Source organism: Cnephaeus nilssonii, assembly GCF_951640355.1.
Source record: "Cnephaeus nilssonii genome assembly, chromosome: X".
Taxonomy (NCBI): Eukaryota; Metazoa; Chordata; class Mammalia; order Chiroptera; family Vespertilionidae; genus Cnephaeus; species Cnephaeus nilssonii.
The window spans coordinates 121204510-121222990 of record NC_137071.1 but is presented as its reverse complement, the minus strand read 5'-3'; the positions used below and the strand labels follow the sequence as shown (position 1 = coordinate 121222990).

The following is an 18481-nucleotide window of genomic DNA, read 5'->3' as shown; positions in this document are numbered from 1 at the left end:
GAGCCGGCAGCTGGGGACTGTTGAGGACTCAGAATGAAACGGGGGCTTAGCAGTGACTATGGTTAGCCCAGGATCGGGGACACTTGGTCCTGTGTCCCTGTGCCAGGAAAGAACGGTAGGGTGGGGTGGGCATAGATGGGGGTGGGAGGGCAGGGGCACTTTTCCTGCAGAGGGCAGTAGAGGCGAAGGGAGGGAGGAGAGCAAGGCCTGGGGATGCCCCATGACCCCTCTTTTCCTCAGGCAACGGAAGTCACAGCCATGGCACCGAGGAGAGGGCTGTGTCGACTCCAGAGGAAGGAAGGGGCCGGGGACTGTGCTTTTTCTAAAAAGATTTTATTTCCAGATGCAACTTTCCAGCAAGCAAATAAATATAATGAGGAGGAGGGGGAAGGATTGCTATAAATTAGAAAAAAGCCCGGGGCAGGGAGGAAGGGTGGGGGAGGAGAGGTTGCAGGGACCCTCCCCCTGCCCCCCCCCCCCACTCTCTGCAGCCCCTCTTCTGCTTGGTCCAGGAATCATAAGGCATAAGGCACTGTGGTGGTGGGTCCTGCTGGCTTCCCTCCAAGCTGATGGGCCTCAGGCGTCCACTGTGGCCTGAGCTCACAGGTCAGTCACCTTGTTCTCCACCAGGGCGGCGATCTGCTGCAGGCGGCAGGCCAGCTGCATCTTCTGGCCCACAGGGTCCTCCTCCAGGGCGTTGATGATCTGCCCGGGGCAGAGGAGGGCACCCCTCATGAGCCCCCAGCCCTCTGCCCACTGACCCAGTGCTACCCAGCCCTGCTTGTATCTCAGCAGGGCTGTCCCGGGCCTCCCTGGGGAATCTAAACCGAAACCAGCCCGGCCAGCGTGGCTCAGTGGTTGAGCATCGACCTATGAACCTGGAGGTCACGGTTCAAATTCCTGGTCAGGGCACATGCCCAGGCTGTGGGCTGGATCCCCAGGGTGGGTCATGTAGGAAGCAGCTGATCAATGATTTTCTCTCATCATTAATGTTTCTATCTCTCTCTCCCTCTCTGAAATCAATAAAAACAAACAAACAAACAAACAAACAGAAACCAAGCCCTTCCTCCCATCTGCCTGCAGGGGTGGGCCTGGCCGCCTCCTCCACCCCCAGGGGAGTGCCCCTCCCCCGCAGCACCCTGGCCTCACCTGGTCATAATACCTGTGGATGTGGTTATAGAGTTCTTGCAGGGCTTCCAGACAGTGGGGAGCAGAGGTGTAGTTCTGGGGGGCAGCACATTGGGGAGGGTGTGAGTCCCCAGCCGGGGCCTCCAGCCCCAAGCCTCCCCCTACACCCTGTCCCCTAAACGCCGAGAGGTGCGTCCCTGGGCCCTGCCTCACCCCCGAGAGCTCGGCCAGAGCTGAATTCATTTCCTGGTAGCTTGCCGGAGAGCTCTGGCGAATGTCAGAGTAGTATCTGGAGGAGGGGACACAGTTAGGGGCAGGCAGCCTCCATCCCCCCCCCCACCCCCCCACCCCCGCCGTGCACCCTGACACCTACCTCTCCACCATCTGCTTGTAGCGAGGGATCTCCCGGGCATAGAGCAGTTTGTTCACCGGGGAATCCTGCTCCGGATTGGGGGGGGGGGGGGGGCGGTGAGTGGGGAGGTGGGGGAATCTCTGGCCCTGTCACCCTGACCGCGCCACCAATGCCCCTCCCCTTGGTCCCCACTGTGCGCCATCCCTCCCAGCCCCACCCAGGGCTCTGTACCCACCCGCCATGGGCTGGCTCTGCTCTCACCCGGCCCACTTTGTGCTCCGAGACTGTACAGGAGTCGATGAAGGTCTGGGCGATGACGGCAAGAATGGCATCCACGTTGTCTGACACCCGTATGTCAAAGATGAGCTGTGGGTTCTTCAGCGTGTTCACCCAGAATCGGAGCAGCAGGCTGGAGACACAGGGCCAGCCGTGGGTGTGAGGCGTGGCTAGCCCAGCACACCGCACCAGCCTGGGCCCGGCCCTGGGCTCCCTGGGGAGCGGTCCCGTGAGTCCATGCTGGGGGGTGGCCAGAAATCGAGCCTGGCTTCCTGTTCAGGTCCCACTGCCCTCATCATGGCCATGTCCTTGTCCCTCTGGGATGCCATGGGCTGGCTCTGCTCTCTCCCATCGGCACGGTACCTGTTAGTCTTCCAGATGTGCAAGGTCTCTGGGTCCTCGATGCCATGCTTCTCTGCCAGCTCATCCAGGAAGTCGAACAGGTACTTGACAGCGATGGGCACGGGCCGGTTCACGCTCAGGATGGCCTGGAAGGTGTCATCCACGAACTTCTGCAGGGTGCCCTGGAAAGGCAGGGGAGCGGGCTCCATCAGTGGGCGTGGCGCTGCCCCTCAGCCTCTCAGGAGCATGCGCGCTCCCCACCTCAGTCAGGGGCCCCTGGGTGAGCCTTCCTGTCACTTGGCTCCCCCGGGGCCCAGCTCCCAGCTCCCAGCTGCACTGACCTTCATGGAGAGCAGGCGGGTGAGGTAGATTTCCGGGATGGCTTTGGCCCGTGCCCGCTCCCGCTCCCGCTCCCGCAGGCTGCTGCGCCGAACCTTGTTCCCTTCTGGCTCCTCGGTGCCTTTCACCAGGTGCCAGAGGCGGACCCCACTCTCCTCGCCGTCCTCCAGCATGGGGATGTCTGGAGACACGCATGTGCCGGCCTCAGTCCTATGCCCTGCTGCCCACCCCACCCCGCTTGGCAAGGTGGGAGAGGCTGGGAGGAGCCCATGGTAATGATGTGGAAAGGAGGGTGCCCCCCAGGGGCTTGTTCAGACCACACCCCATAGCCCTGGAGCTCCCTGACTGGGACACACCGCTGCCCTCATCTGCCCCAGGCCCTTTGCTCAGCCTCAAGTTTTGGCTGTCCCGCTGGCAAGGCATGGGGAGCCCCAGGTGATGGTATGGCCAGGACTCCTGCCTGGCCGCCTCAAGCTCCCGGGGACAGATGCGCACACATCTGGGTTTGGGGACTCACTCTCCCCGGAGGAGCAGCTCTGGGCCAGGCTCTGGGAGACGGCGCCTCCATTGTGCAGCTGGGGGATGAGCCTCACTGTGGCCCCATCTGGGACCTGGACGGGAGGGGAGCAGAGGCTGGGTTTCTTCTCTGGCCGATCCAGAGGCAGGAGGCCTGCTCCCCAGCCCGTGCCCACCCCGAACCTTGTAGTGCTGGAGGGTGTTGAGTCTCTTCCAGTGATTCTGGGTCACTGAGGTCAGGTCCTCATCCGATAAGGTTAGGTGACCAGCCAGGCCCGAGCGCCACTCTGGGGGGATCCAGGGGGAGACCCCGGGAAGCCCATCAGCCTGCAGCCCGTCCCCCAAGTCTGCCATTCAGGGCCAGGCAGAGCTGAGCCTCTACAGGTGCCCCAGGAGGGGAGGGGGGTCGGGCTCTCTCTCACCGAGGTCTAGGGTGTGCACGGAGGGCCTCTGGGAGAACGGGGTACCCTTGTAGACTTGCTCCAACACCTTCTCCTTGACCTGAGTGATGGTGTCTGTGTCGAGCACCCGGGTGGGCACGTGCTGCGCTGAGCTGCTCCCTGAGGTCCCCCCGGCCCCAGGGCCCACCAGCACCATCAATGTTAGGGGCCGGAAGTCCATGTCCTCCCGAAGCAGGCGACTGTCATTCAGGGTCCTTTTAGCCTTGCCTGTCACGGCGTCCACAGGACCCTTATCCACCTGGTACTGGATGGCCCGGAGGAGCATATACAGGGGCTCACCAGCCACCTCCTGCAACCAGTTAGGACGAGCCAGCATCAGTGGGCTGTGGGAAGTGCAGAGGGCTTGGGGGTGGGGGGGGGAGGAGCAGCCAGCTGCACAGAATGAGGGCGGATCATGACAGCTGGCCTCTGCCTCACATCCAGCCCTGGGAGGCGGGCGGGGGGAGGGGGGGGTCAAAGTCCTTCCCTTTCCATCCCCTCATTGGGCCCTGAGGGAATTGGGGTGCAGGTTAATGAGGCGACAGTCCCTCAAGGGAGCAAGGGGAGAAGGTGCAGTCTGGGGCGCCCCTCACCCTCAGGAAGGTGTAGAGACAGATGGACAGCCAGTTTGTGAGCAGCTTCTCCACCATGGTCTCCGTCCTGCAGGGAGCAGGCCTCGGGTTAGAGAGGTTGCTGCAGGGCCATGTCCCCGAGCTCAGGCGGCACTGGAGGCAACGCAGAGCTTTTCCGCCTGTCACCCTCCGTGTCATCTCCTTCCTCACCAGTGGCTTAGGTCCTAGCCCACTTCCTGGGTGTTCCAGGCCCCGCCCACCCCAGGACAGAGCAGAGGGGGAAGGGGAGGGGAGGGGGGAGCCACCATCCCTGCTGCCAGGCCCAACCAAGGTCAGGCCAAAGCCAACCTTCGAAGCATGAGCTTGGGGTTCTTGTGCACATAATGGGCGGCTAAGTCACCAAGCAGCGTCTTCATGATGTCAGTCAGGTACTCCAGCTTGCTGTGCAGCGCCAGGGACAGCAGCGAGGCCACGTGGCAGCGGTCTCGCTGGGAGAAGCTGGGCTGCTCCTCCAGCGTGTGGATGAGCTGGGTGGTGGCAGGGAAGCTGCTGCTCACTCTGCGAAGCCCCTCACCCCGTGCGTCCTCCCCGCCCCCCACGTTGTGCCTGTCCCTGCCACCCAGCCCAGCCCCCCACCCCTCAGGAGACCCCCCCCCCCCGCCGCTGGCCCGTCCTCGTGGCCCTCACTGTGAGAAGAAAAAGCTTGCTGTTGAGCAGATTGGAGAGCTGCGTGAGGCCCTGGCGCACGGGGACACGGTGGCCCTCTTCCCCAGGCCCTTCGAACACGGGCTGCAGCGGGCAGCTGCCGTGGCCCGGGAAGAAGACGCGCTCGGTGTAGGTGCGGTAGTCCAGGAAGGGGATCCCGCTGGCCTCCAGGTCGCTGCTGAGGTCAGTCATCTCGGTCATCAGGTCTGCAGACCGGGAGCCACCAAGGTGTGGGCTCAGGCCCGAGTGGGCCCTCTGCCCCCTCCCCACCGCCCCCTCCTCACCTGTGAATTCCTTGCGGCACTGGTCACCCACACCGATCTCCAGGTTCTCCAGCTGCACCAGAACCTTCTGGTAGTCACGCAGGGCCTGCTTGCTCTTGTGCCTGCAGCCCAGAGACCGGGTGTTAGCCACGGACCCAGGCCTGCCTGCACAGAGGCCACCAAGCCAGGAGAGCTGCCTGCTGGGAGGCCTGCCATGGGGCACCCTTTCCCAAAGTGAAGAAGGAGCCTGGCTGGTGTGGCTCAGTGGTTGAACATCGACCTATGAACCAGGAGGTTGCAGTATGATTCCCAATTGCGGGCTCGATCCCCAGTGTGGGGCGTGCAGGAGGCAGTCGATCAATGATTCTCTCTCATCATTGGTGTTTCTCTCTCTCTCTCTCTCTCTCTCTCTCTCTCTCTCTCTCTCTCCCTCTCCCTTCCTCTCTGAAATCAATAAAAAAGATATTCAAAACAACAACAAAGCAAAGTGAAGAGGGAAGTTCGTGCAGGTGCACAAGGGGGTGGTGATGGGGCGGAGGACCTTACCTGTACATGAGAGTCAGGAGTAGCACAGCGGCTGTCAGCACAGCAACGCCCATGCCCAAGCCGACCTGAGCTTCCACGGGGAAGGCAGGCGGTGCAGGCTCAGCCTCATACTGCACTGGGCCCAGGGCCAGCCGCAGGTTGCCCATCTGTACCTGGCGGGGGAGGGGGGAGAGTGAGGAGGAAGGCTCCTGAGTGTGGGCCTTTATTGCCCCACTGGCCATCTGCCCCTGCACCCAGGGCCCAGCCTTACCACAAACTGCGGCAGCGCACTGGAGCCGTTGGCGGCCTGCGGGACCCGCAGGGGTGGCTCACAGTACAGGTGGGTGAGTGTGAGCGTCTTGACCAGGCACTCGCCATCGCCAATGTGCACGCGCACCTCCTCCTTGCTGATCCCCAGGTTGAGGCCCTCACCCTGGGAGACAGACCAGGGGCCTGAGCCAGGCTGCCCAGCCCTGCCCACAGCCCCCCGCTGTGCATCAATGGTAACAGAAGCCCTCACCTCCACGTCTAGGACGTTGCCTGGCTTGAGGCGGGCAGGCCCCTTGCGGCTGAGGGGGGCCAGCCGGGGGTTGGGCTGGTACAGAAAGTCCTGGCCCCCACTGGCGTTGGCGAAGTCCACGCGGACGTTGTCTAGGGAGAAGAAGACGCGCTGGGGGCGGGCACCGTCTGGCACAGCGGGGCTCCGGCACAGGAGGAGGCTGGAGGAGTTGATGGAGCAGACGGTGGAGCACTGTGGGGCCAGGACGAGGTGGGATGAGCTGGGGGCTTCCCCCGCTCACTCCCAGGAACAGGGTGACCCGCCCTGCCCGCTTCACTGGGCACCGCCCCACTGGCAGCCCCGATGATTGCCGGTGGGGGCTCACCTGCAGCAAACCCCCCTCAAGCTGGACACAAGCCTGCGGGGGTTCAGCAGGGGCCCCACAGCCCCTCCGGAGGTCCTGGGGCTGGGCCCCCGTAGCCTGCGCCTCCGCCGCGGTCTCCAGCCACACGGACAGCAGCGGCTGCCGCACCACGTCTAGATCCTGGCCCCTGACTCGGATCAGCCGCCCGCCCCTGTGCCAGGAGAGTAGTCAGCAGGGGTGGGGGCAGCAGGCAGCCCAGCTCAGCCTTGCCTCCCCACCTCCGGACCTCCCAGGAAGGACACACAGGTCGCCCTGGTGGCCCAGGTCCTCACCCTCGGAAGCTGACGCTGGGCTCTGCCGCCGTGAGCTGGGGGTTGGCTGTGTAGCGGAAAGGGCTGGCTCCCAGTGTGCGCTGGGCCTGGCCAAAGACCACGCGAACCACAGCCTCTCCTGGGCCGGCCTGGGGCATGGTGTGGCACACAATGGCCTCAGGACACACTGGCTCCTGGCTGCAGGGGGGAGGGGGTCTGGCATCTTGGACTCTAGCTTCAGCCTGGCCACCCCACAAGAGCCCCGCTCTGGCTCCCTCTAGGGCAGAGCCCACCAAGGGTGGTCGCAGTGACCATTTCTCTTGGACTTTCTTTTTTCTTTTTTTTTAAATATATTTTTCAGTTGATCTCAGAGAGGAAAGGAGAAGGAGAGAGTGATAGAAACATCAGTGATGAGAGAGTCATTGTTCGGCTGCCTCCTGCACACACCCCCGCCCCCCACTTGGGGATCGAGCCCGCATCCCGGACATGTGCCCTGACCGGGGATCCAGCCATGACCTCCTGGTTCATAGGTCGACGCTCAACCGCTGAGCCACACTGGCCAGGCTTCTCTTGAACTTTCATGGGGGCCTTGGGGAGCCCTGAGTCCACCCCCTGTGCTGTACAAAAGGGGTCACTGAGGCCCACAGGGAATGTCCCCAGCTGACAGCAGCCCGGCCAGAATAGGGAGGAGAGAGATACTCACATAGGACAGGATTGGCTGCCCACAAAAGCACTGATGTTGCCTCCTGTCTGGAGGTGTTGCCCATGGATGGTGAGCTGGGTGCCCCCTGCCTGGGGACCTCTTTGGGGACTCAGGCTCAGCAGGATGGGGTCCTGGGGGACAAGGCAGGCTGGGGCAGGCATGGTAGACCAGCAGGCATGGCAGCCCTTCCTGGCGTTTTCTTGCCTCAGCTCCAGCCCCCAAAGCTCTTGGGCTGTGGGGTGCTGGCCCACTTTTCAGCTCTGTCTCCTGGGCTACAGACGACAGCACCCACCTGGAAGCCCTAAGCTCAGCTTCCGTAGCCCCACAACTCTCCTCTCAGCCGCCTTGCCCCATGGGGAGGGAGGGGTCTTCTCTCATTGGGTCTGCCCCTCCCAGATGGCCTCCTCTGCCATCGCTTGCACCACCCGGGCCCCCGCTGAGTGGTAAACCCTGAGATCCAATTGCCTCCTTCAGATGCTGCATGTGCCAAGCAGGTGCTAACCTGCCCCTGCCCCTCACTGCTCCTGCCCTGGGCTTCTTGGCTCCCTAAATGGCCCCAGCAGGTGCCTAAGGCTCAGGCTAACACTTGAAGGCGTCCCTGCCCCCTCCCCCAGCCCCCTGGCCTGCAGCAAGTCCCAACAGCTCCGAGCCCCACACTGGCCCACCACCCTCTGTTCTTTTATTTATTTTTTAAATATATTTTATTGATTTTTTACGGAGAGGAAGGGAAAGTGATAGAGAGTTAGAAACATCGATGGGAGAGAAACATCAATCAGCTGCCTCCTGCACACCCCCCACTGGGGACGTGCCTGCAACCAAGGCGCACGCCCTTGACCGGAATCGAACCTGGGACCCTTCAGTCTGCAGGCCGACGCTCTATCCACTGAGCCAAACCCAGTCAGGGCCACCCTCTGTTCTTATTGCTTCTGCTGCCCGCCTCCCTCCTGGACAGCTGCTACCAGCGGTGTCTGCACTGTGGCGCCATTGTCCCAGCCCGTCCTCCACTCAGATCCTGTAGCTTCCCTACTGGACATGCAGCAACACTCCCGGCTACGCTGAGGTCAAGTTTGAAAGCCTCACCTGGGTGTCCCTGCCTTTCTGCCCCTCCCTCCTACTTCCCCTGCGTGGAGACCAACTCAGGCTGGGCACTGACCTGGTAGGTGAAGTGTTGGATGGAGATGCCTGGTGGCCGACTCTTAATGGCCACTTGGATTGGCCCTGTGGTGCCTTTGGGGGCCGGAGATGTCACACACACAATCCTGGGGAGCAGAGGCCCGGTAGTTGCTCAGGGCCCTGATGTGCTGGGCACTTCCCTGGTGGGAGCTGGGAGCCACCCACCAGCCACTGCCTAAAGCCTACCCCCTCCACCCCTCTCACTGCCAGCTGCCCCCTCCCTTGGCACATCTGACCCAGACCCTCATTTCTTGGCTGCAAGCCTCCCTTATCTCTGGGTGGCCAGTCCCGGAAGGCCTCACCGGGCTGAGGTGCGGTAGAGAGCAGGGTCAGGGTTGCAGGGCTGGCCGGCCACGCTCACGGCGTCCTGCACGTCCGCAAAGTCTCGGCCCAGATTGGAGCCCAGGATGGTGAGGGCCAAGCCGCCCTCAGGGGGGCCAGTCAGGGGCTCGATCTGCAGCAAGGAAGGTGGCCATGGGATCCCCAAAGCCACACCTGCTCTGCAGTGGGGCGTGCCTGACCAGCTGGCCAGCCGGAGGCAGCTCCTCTGACCTGGGTGAGGCTAGGACAGTGAGGGGCACGGCAAGGCAGATAGGGCTGGGGGGGGGGGGAGGAGGAGAGGGACTGGGCCATTGGGGAGGAGTTGGGGGTGGAGATCAGGGCTGGGGCTGGGGGGCTGACCATGTCGATGGTGGGTGTTGGACACAGCAGCTCCACGGCCCCAGGTGGGCACAGTGGCCCATAGAGACAGGCAGGCTGGCCGTGGCTGCACCACAGGCAGCCCAGGCTCCCGTTGGCTGCCTGGCAGTGGCTGCAGTCGGGGTGGCCCACGGCACAGTCGTACAGGGTCACTGGGGAAGGTCAGGCAGCACACTGAGGCGCCTCCCCTTTGCTGCACACCCTGCCCGGCCTGCCCTGCCGCCTCCAAACTCACCATGAAGAGGACGGGCATTGTCCAGCCGCTGACCCTCACCCCGGGTGACGTAGATGGGCACCGGGAGCTCCCGCTGGGCCATGGGGGGGTGGAACTGTGGGTGGAGGGTGGGTCATGCCTAGCCCAACTCAAGACACCGCTGACCCTTGCCTCCTCTGGGACACTCCTCCCAGAATGGGTGCCATTGTTCAGTGCCCACATCTCCCACCAGACAGCAAGCCTGGGGGGGTGGCTGTGGGCACGGTGTTCCTGCTACACAGAGCAGGCCTCGTGACAAAGGGATGTAGAGCGTGAGCCTCTGAAGGGATGGGACCAGCTGGGAGGGCTGCAGAAGGCGTCCAATGGCAGGTGAGGAGGCTGTGGATGGCTGCTCACCTGCTGGGCCTGGCAGTAGACGAGGCCCGCATCCCCAGCCGTCTCTTCCAGGGAGGCTGGCAGCCTCTGTAGTTCTCCGGGCAGCTCCAGCCAGCAGTGGTAGGAGGCAGGCAGACCCTGGGGGTAGACACTGTCAGGACCCTGGACATGGTCAGCCACCTCCCACTCTGTCCCCCTTCCCTGCCCACCGGACGGCTTACTCGGAAATGCTGAAGGTTCCGAACTCGCAGGGCCAAGCGGCTCTCCCAGCCCACAGGCACGAGGAGGGGACCTGCCAGGCCCTCAACCTGAGGACAAACCCCTGGGCCACGCATCTGGACATCCACCTGGGGAAAGAAGATCCATTAGCCCTTCAGAAGTTCAGGGACCTGGGCAGGGCACAGGGTGAGGTGGGTCTGCAGTGGCAGTAAAGGCAGAGGCCCACACACGCAGCCCTGCAGCCATTGGGGTGGGGGGAGGTTGAGCAGCGAAGGGGAGCCCAACAGGCAGGGCCCACCTACCTCCTGGGTGCTATAGATGGTCCTCTCGCCCTCTGGGCAGTGCTCTCCGTACACACAGCGGCTGCTCTGGGGGCACCAGTGGCATCGCCAGAGGCTGCTCACACAAGCACGGCACCTGGAGGGGCAGGGGGCTGCTCAGGCTGGGCACTATCTGGATCGCCACGCTTACCCGGCAGCCAGGCCTAGCACTCACGGGGCAGCCACCTCCAAGGCATGGACAGCACTGCAGTCATAGAAGGAGAAGTTGGTGACAGCGATGGCCACATCCTCAAACATCAAGGCCAGGGACAAGGTGACGTGGTCTAGGAGGGGACGGTGGTAGCAGAATAGGTCATGTGGCTCTGCCCCTCCAGCTCCTGCCCCGGCCACCCAGCCCAGGGACCCCTCACCTGTGCCTGGAGGGTTAAGTGGCAGCTGGTCGTGGGGAGGGGTGACACAGGCCACGTGGGGCCCTTCCACTTGAGCCAAGCTGTCGTAGTCTCCAAAGGCACAATGGAAGTATTCATCCATAGCCAGGGTGGGCAGCCGGGGGACAGACAAGGTGACCTGGGCATGTGCAAGGAAAACAGAGCAGGCAAGGGCTTCTTGGGGGGTGGGGGTGGGGAGGGCAACTCGCTGAGAGAGATGAAGCCAGAGTACAGTGAGTGGGAGTAGAGGCAGCAGGAGAGGAGGACGCGGGTGGTGGTGGTGGTGGTGCGTGCAGCCTGGGGGCATCCCTCACAGGCACGTGGTACCGGAGCCTCACCTGGCCCTGCTCCTGGCGGGGGTGGTGGGCCGGCAGCAAGCTCTGGACACGCAGGCAGCGACTGTCTTCCTCATAGCTCCACAGCCACTGGTTGGGCTGGGCTGCCCTCGCACATTGGCCCTTGCGGGTACACCTGCGGGCAGGGGCCCACTGGGTCACCGCATGGGTCTCAGGCTATTTGGATGACTGGCCGCAAAGGGGTTGGAAGGATGGCCCAGCTGGAGCACCGTAAGAGGAAGGGGCCAAGCACCAGGGCTCGGTGGTCAGTGCATGGGCTTTGGCCTTGACAGTAAGAGGAGGCCATGCTGCTGAAGGAAGGCACACGCATCTGACTTAGGGGTGCCGGAGGGATTCCTGGGGCTGCCGTGCAGAGCATGGGCTGGAGGGGACACCCGAGAGAGGTGACAGAGGCCTGGCCCAGGGTAGAGGTAGGAGAATGAGAAGTGAGCAGGTTCGGCCATGGTGGGAAGGGTCTGCCGAGCAGAGTCCTGGTTTGGTGGGATGGGACAGGATGGAGGAACTCAGTAGTGGCCTGAGTCTTTTTTATTTTTAATATTTTTTATTCATTTCAAAGAGGAAGGGAGAGGGAGAGAGAGATAGGGACATCAATGATGAGAGAGAATCACTAATCAGTTGCCTCCTGCACGCCCCACACTGAGGAGCGAGCCCACAACCTGGGCATGTGCCCTGACAGGGAATCGAACCGTGAACTCCTTGGTCAATGCTCAAACACTGAGCCACGCCGGGCGCGGCCCAAGTTTTACCACAGGGAGCCGAACTGGCCTCCTGGCATGCCCAGAGCTGCTTCCAGGTGTGGCCTCCCAGCATGTACCACCCGTCAGCCGACACCTGGGCGTAGGCGCTGCACTCACCTGCCCTGGAGGATGCACCAGCCACACAGCGGGTCCCGGGCCTGGAGGCAGCTGGTGCAGTCGGGGAACTGGGGGCAGGCCGCCACGGGTACCCGGTCCACCTGGACGGGCAGTAGGGACAGAAGCAGTGGGTGCGGGCACTCAGGCCTCATGTACCCAGACCCCTGGGCCACCCCTCACCTGCTGGGCAGTCAGGACGTAGAGGTGGCTGCTGCTGTTATCCACCAGCAGGTCGGGGCTGATCGCTGAGCCTGGAGGCCCCACTTGCTGGGAGTGATACACTTGGCTTTGGGAGCCATTGAGAAAGACCTGGGGGATGACAAGGACAGGGCTGGGCTAGCCCGCTGAGCCAAGGCCCCCTCTCAGATGGCCCCAGGTCGACTGTTCAGGGCATGTGCTCTTTTCCAGACTGGGGATCCCAGGCCACAGAGGGTGGGAAAGGCCCATGGGCGTCCATTCTGCCCATGTTGCATCCTCCATTCCGCATCACCCAGCTAGAGTGGCAGAGCCACCCTAGGTGAGGCCCTCGGGCCCCAGGGGCGGGAAGGCAGTTGTGGGGAGGCAAACAGGTCACAAGAAGGCAAGAGTTTGCCTCGGAGAGACTTCTGGGGCTAGGCTGGCTCTGCGGGCCAGGCACTGTCCACCCTGCCTCCATGCCACCCTCATCCACCTTGGCTGTTCGCTCCCACTATTGGCTGGAGAAGTTGGGGTTGCCTAGGAGGCACCTGGGCAGTCATCCTAGGTCATGTCTCTGGGCGTCAGGCAGGTGGCACCCAGCCAGCCAGGACACAAGCTGAGGCGGAGGGTACCTGGGGCTGCCCTGAGCTGCTGCAGGGCCTGGCCCGGAAGTGTTAAGACCGCAGGGCCGGGAGGCTGGAGATGACAGGCCCTCACCTTATGCAGCTGGCCCTGGGTGTCCCCCAGGAAGGCTACCATGTGCCCATCTGCCTGGAGGGCTGCGATGGCGCTGATGGGCTGCCCGAGCTGCAGCAGAGGCCTGGCCTCCAGGGGCTGGCGGCCAGCGATGGGGCTGGGGGTGTGCTCATCGCCACAGGGGTACGACTCAGGGGAGTCCTGGACAGGCGGGGAGGGCACAATCAGTTCTCAGAAAAGGCAGAAGGTACTTCCCCAGGCCCAGAGCTAGTCAGAGGAGATCAGCCAGGTGGCCAGTGAGAAGAGAGCGAGGCAGGATGGAGGGTAGGGCCAGGGAGCCCCGCGGTGAGACCAAGCCCACCGCAGAGAGGGAGAAAGACCAGCTAGGAGACTTGGAGACCAAGCCGGCCCCTTCGTGACATCCTCTAACCAAGAGGCCATGGATAATTGTCACATGGGAGTGTCCAGCTGCCTGCTGCTCAGGACTCCGTATGGCAGCCCCTGCCCTGGGCTGAGAGATGCCGCAGGACCACGAGGGACAGGGACAGCGAGGCAGGCAAGGCCAGATGAGGCAGCGAGAGAAGACCAGAGCCACCACCAAAAGACGGTGGGCAAAGCCTCAGGTGAGAGGACAAGAGTGGGGCCCGGGCCCAGCCACTTACAGGGGGCAGGGTGACGCAGCGTGAAGTGACGCCATACTCCACGGTGGCTTCCTCCGTGCCGCTGGGGCCCCGGCCGCCTGCTGTGTAGCACAGGCGCCGGGCCTGCTCCATGCTGCCGTCCAGCTCTGCCAGGGGGAAGGCGCACAGGGCCGCCTGTGTCCCCTTAGGGCCTGTGGCAAAGGCCCCCAGCAAGGTGCCCGGGGCGAGGAAGGCAGCCTGGATGAGGCCCTGACCATGGCAGTGGAGGGGTACCTCCACGTAGGAGTAAAGATTGGCATCCCCCAGGCAGACTCGGGCAACATAGGAGCGATATTCGGCCTGTGCCCGGGCCCCACGACGGCGGAAGACGAAGTAGGCGGAGCGGGCGTTGGCAAAGGCCGCCACATAGCTGTTGTTGTAGTCAGACAAGTCTCCCACCACGAGGCGGCCCAGGCCCTCGCTGGAGAAGGGCTGCGGCCCAGCTAGCTGGCGGACAGTCAGGGGCGGCACCCCTCCTGACAGCTTGCCCGCCAGGCCTCTGGCCACCAGCAGGAGGTCCCGGCCTGGTGCAGGCACCACCAGGCCCACCGTGGCCACTCCTGGGGCATTGGCGGCCACAAACTGCCCATCGCCCGGGTCCTCGGCCTGGTACAGAAGCTGAGACACGTCCTCCAGGCGCCGCTTCTCGCACACGCCCTGCCGCACCTGCCCGCAGGCCACCAGCTCCCGGGCCCGGCTGCTCACGAGAAGCAGCTGGTTGGCGTTATCAGTGAGCTGGGCCTGCGGGCACTCAGCCGGGTCACGGAAAGGCACGCAGTCGGGACTGTCGAAGATGGGGCCGGTGACAGCCACAGCCTCAAGCTGTAATTCCGGGCTGAGCTGGAAGAGGCGGTTCACCGCCCCCACGTAGACTGTGCCCCGGCCGGGCGCCAGTGCCAAGTGGTTGAAGGTAGTGTTGAGTGCGGAGAAGCGATGGGCCTGAGTCGGGGGCAGCGGTGGGCACAGCAGCAACAGCACGAGCAGGAGGTGGGGGCCGAAGGGAGACCAGGGAGCCATCACAGGGGCCTGGGGGAGAGCCGAGCACCTGAGGCCCAGTGGGAGGGAGCACTGCCTCCCCACCCCTGGCCGGCATGAGTCAGGGCGGTGAGGGGGACAGAGGAAGAGGGGGTAGAGAAAGAGCACCAGAGGGAGAGAAGAATTGAGAAGAGAGATAAAAAGAGGGAGAGAAGCACAGAGAGGCAGAGAGAGGGAGCCATCAAGCAGGGACAAGGAAAGAGAGCAGAGAGAAGCAAAAAGAAGAGACAGCCCAGCCGGTGTGGCTCAGTGGTTGAGTGTTGACCTGTGAACCAGGAGATCACGGTTCGATTCCTGGTCAGGGCGCATGCCCGGGTTGTGGGCTCGATCCCCAGTGTGGGGCGTGCAGGAGGCAGCCGATCCATGATGCTCTGTCATCATTGATGTTTCTATCTCTCTCTCCCTCTCCCTTCCTCTCTGACATCAATAAAAACATATTTTAAAAGAAGAGAGAGAGCAGAGAGAGAGACATGGAGACAGAGACAGAGCCAGAAGGAGCCAGAAAGGGGACAGAGAGAAGAGAACAGAAAGAGTGACAAAGAGAGTATCCAAGAGATGGGGGGTGGGGTGGGGGGGTCACAAGGAAAGAATTCTTTCATCTTCCACTTTAAATGTATGTGTTTAGATTGTTGAATGGGGACAGATCCTGAAGAACACAAATAGGACACAGTGACACCCGGACAAGAGAGGTGGCATGGGGGCAAGAGCTGGGAGGGTTGGCGAGAGCAGGGAGACCCCATCAGCGATAGGGAAACTGGCCCTGGGTCAATGGCAAAGAGGGACCTTCACCAGCGTGGACAGGGGGTGTTAGAGAGAGGAGAACGAGCCAGGGAGAAACTGAGGCAGTCGGAGGAATGCAGGCCGAGACACCACTCCAGCTCTCCCCAAAGATGGCAAGGAGGGGGGGCAAGCCAGGGCCAATGAGAACAGGGTCATGCCACAGAGGGCTAGGGGGTGGTCAGAGCAGAGGTTGGGGGGAGCTGGGCCTGGGGGAGGTGAGGGGAGGTCACCAAGAGACAACATGGGTACAGGAGGTCTGTCCCCTGCTTCGTGGGCCCCAGCGGCCGGGGTCCATTGGGGCCTGGCACCCCGAGTGTGGATGTGGACAGAGAAAAGGGGGGAGTGAGAAGAAGACAGCCAGGAAGAGAGCTTGAGTGAGGAGAGGGTAGCGGGGAGGAAGGCCGAAGAGCTTGAAGGGAGCTCCACACAGAGAAGCCATAGGCGCAGCTCCTCACCCATTTGGAGCCATTTGGACCCCAGGCTGGAGGTAGCTCCCACGGGCCTGCTGGGGGCAGGAGCCTGATCGCTGCCTCCCGGCGGGGGGCCATGAGCAGCAGCCCCTGCCCAACAGCCCCAGCGGCTGCCTCGGTGACCAGGCAAGAGAGACAGAGAGAGAGAGATGCCAACAGGGCAGAGCCTGTGGGCCTTGGCGGACTCTCGCTCCACCCTCCTCCTGACCCCAAGCCCAGAGCCACAGAGAAGGGGACAGAGCTGGCTGGCAAGCTGAGCCCGGATCCCGCATAACTGTGCATGTGAGCGCGCCAGGGGCAGGCCCACAGTTGCTCAGTGTCCCATGCCCGCCAGCAGAGACGCCAGCAGAGACGCCAGCAGAGACGCACGCCCGGGCTCGCAGGCATGTGGCTGCGTCAGAGCTCTTTATCTCGCTCACACAGACAGGAAGGTCAGGCCTGGCTGAAAGGCAGGGCCGTTTCCTCTAGACCTGGGATATCAGCGGTGGCGTCCGTGGCATGTGGGTGATGGGCTAGAGGGACCGTGGCCAGGAGGTGCAGTACATCGGAGCCCCACACCCAGGCTCCCCGGTGCTGTTTCAGCTGGCCCACCCCTCCCAGGGACATCTCTGGGGGCTGGGGACCCGGGCACTCACCGTTGAGAAGGGGAGCAGCAGCGGAAAGCACATCTCCTCACTTCAGCTGCCCCAGGGCAGTGGTGACAGGCACAAGACTGCTGTGGGGGGCATTGCCCTGAGTGGGAGGGAGACAGTTGAGGCTTGGCCCCATTCACACTGGCCCTGGGGGAGGAGGGAGGTTTGGGGGGGGGTGGTGGGCAAGGGCCTAGTGGCCAGGCTCCACCACAGCTGGCAGCTTTGTCAATAGTGGCCGGGCCGAGGGAGCCCTGCCTCCACCTCAACAATGTCCCCTCTGTCCAGAGGCCAGGGACCCACTATCTGGTGCTCTCCCCGCACCCCACCCCGGCTGTTCTGGCCAGGGGGCTCCCTGCCACTCCCCACCCTCAGAGAGACACCCCCTGGGATCTGGGGACAAAGGGACAGGGTTTCCTCCAGTCAGAAAACTGAGAGCCACACAGCCGGCCCCACCCCTGTGGTGTCAGCCAGCGAGCTCCTCCTTGTGAACGGCTCAGGGGAGGCCCCGGAGCCCCCACGGGAGGGTCAGGGCGCTCAGTCCCCGCAATGCCAGACTCAGCCTTAGTAGCCTTGGTGCCTGGCTGCAGTGCCAGCCCTGGCCCTCAATGCCTGCCTTTGTCCGGACTGGGGGCAGGGGAGACGCTGACAAAGGCAAGGCGTCCAGGACACTTTCTCCCCCAACACCCCCACCCCTTTGGCCCAGAAGAAGAACTGGCCCATCCAGCCCCACCTCGGGGGACCGGCAAAGTCGTGCCAGGTACATCCTGGTGGTGGTGCGCAGTGCCAGCAGAGGGTGCACGGGAAGGGGTGGGGGGCATGGCCCGCAGAAACTCAACCCTGAGCTTCAGGCATGGCAACCGGTCGCTGGCAGTGCCCCTGCCCCTCCCCCAAGGAAACACCATCCCAGGAAGGGCCTACATCCCCCTCCGTGCATGGGGCGGGGAAAGGAGTGTCCATTGGCAGCTGGCTGCCTTGCCACCCTCACAGGGCACCGTGTGCACACCAAGCCAGCAGAGCTAGGGCTGTGCCCGAGGGCGCAGGGGCAGGTGTGCAGAGATTGGAGACCCTACCTTCGCCACGGTGCGCTGCAGCAGCAGGCTGTGGGCAAGGTGGCAGCAACAGGTTTGCTGCCACCTGGCTGGGCCAGTTGGGTGGCTGTGGGGGCAGGGAGCCAGGCGGGCCACCTCCCTACCCTGTGCCCTGCCCTTGGCAGCGCCAGCTCTTCCATTTGGGGGCAGAAGTTCGGGGTCCTACTTCCCTGTGGGGCGCTGTGCCCCTTAGGCATCAGGAGGTACCATCACGGGGCTGGCCCCTGAAGGCCTTTCCCCGGATGAGAGTTAGTTGGCCCTGTGGACCCCTTGCTTCTCTCAGGTCCCAGCACAGCCCGAGGTGGTGCTCCCCAATCCAGAGGCCCCTGCACCCCTTGCTCTCACCAGCCCTGGTTCTTGCCTACCTGGGTGGGCCGCGGGCAGGGGCTGAGGAGCAGCTGGTGCCAGAAGTGCGTCTCCGTGGAGCCCCGGCCTCCCTCCCCACAATGCAATCGTGCCCAACCGGGCTCATCCTGGCGGATGAGGCAGCCCAGCCCCTCCCCATCCACCCCTTTGCCCAACAGCACAGGGCGGTTGCTGCTGCCCTCTGCTGGCCTTGATAGGCATGGCAGAGGGCAGGCTGTGGGCACCTGGCTGGAGCAGGTGAGAACCGGGTGGTACCCTCCCACTGAGTTGTCAGAGGAGCATTCCATAGCCTTCCAGGAAGTGCCTTCTGGGTGCCAGGCTCGAGCCTGGCATCGGCACCGTTCAGAGACAAAACCCACTTCCACATGCTCAAGTGTTTTCTGGGTCTCAGGCAGAACTACTTGCCAATAGTTAAGGCCCCACAGCCAGAAAAGCCCATCTGTGGAGGGCATCTTGAGGCACAGGGAGGAGAAGTCACAATTACAGGCACTCAGGGTCTCAGGAAGAGGAAGTGAGGTTTAAGCGAACCTTAAACCAGTGCTGTGACTATGGCCCTCCTCAGGAGGTCTGGGGCTGGGCTAAGTCTGTGGTTCTCAACGTGGGGCACACGCCCCACAAGGGGG

The 18481-nt window shown here is 63.3% G+C and overlaps 1 protein-coding gene across 2 annotated transcripts; it reads right to left on the bottom strand.

The window, feature by feature from the left end:
* Positions 1-325: 325 nt before the first annotated feature.
* On the bottom strand, positions 326-17963 carry PLXNB3 (plexin B3). 2 transcript variants are annotated; one of them, XM_079765316.1, is made up of 36 exons: positions 17858-17963; positions 16408-16504; positions 13470-14513; positions 12829-13008; positions 12115-12243; positions 11935-12035; positions 11063-11195; positions 10707-10863; positions 10511-10619; positions 10318-10432; positions 10018-10143; positions 9818-9934; positions 9443-9536; positions 9190-9359; positions 8811-8962; positions 8489-8594; positions 7336-7466; positions 6654-6830; positions 6343-6532; positions 5979-6209; positions 5730-5891; positions 5480-5631; positions 4955-5055; positions 4653-4876; positions 4314-4492; positions 3987-4053; positions 3376-3703; positions 3137-3240; positions 2955-3048; positions 2440-2618; positions 2120-2280; positions 1742-1889; positions 1502-1566; positions 1342-1417; positions 1150-1224; positions 326-705 (listed from the first exon to the last, which is right to left on the bottom strand). In XM_079765316.1, the coding sequence occupies exons 2-36, from the start codon at positions 16438-16440 to the stop codon at positions 601-603; spliced, it is 5715 nt and encodes a 1904-aa protein (XP_079621442.1). In that variant the 5' UTR covers positions 16441-16504; positions 17858-17963; the 3' UTR covers positions 326-600. The 2 variants fall into 2 exon arrangements, with proteins under 2 accessions (XP_079621442.1, XP_079621441.1); XM_079765315.1 differs by lacking the exons at positions 16408-16504; positions 17858-17963 and adding an exon at positions 15758-16394.
* Between the last annotated feature and the right edge of the window lie 518 nt (positions 17964-18481).

Excerpts from the sequence above, each read along its gene's own strand:
- PLXNB3 (XM_079765315.1), bottom strand. The coding sequence starts at position 16,159 with ATGCCTGCGAGCCCGGGCGTGCGTCTCTGCTGGCGTCTCTGCTGGCGT. Across the intron at positions 12,036-12,114 it reads ACGTCCTGACTGCCCAGCAG|GTGGACCGGGTACCCGTGGC; the intron begins GTGAGGGGTGGC and ends CTGCCCGTCCAG. Across the intron at positions 10,144-10,317 it reads CCATCTATAGCACCCAGGAG|GTGGATGTCCAGATGCGTGG; the intron begins GTAGGTGGGCCC and ends TTCTTTCCCCAG.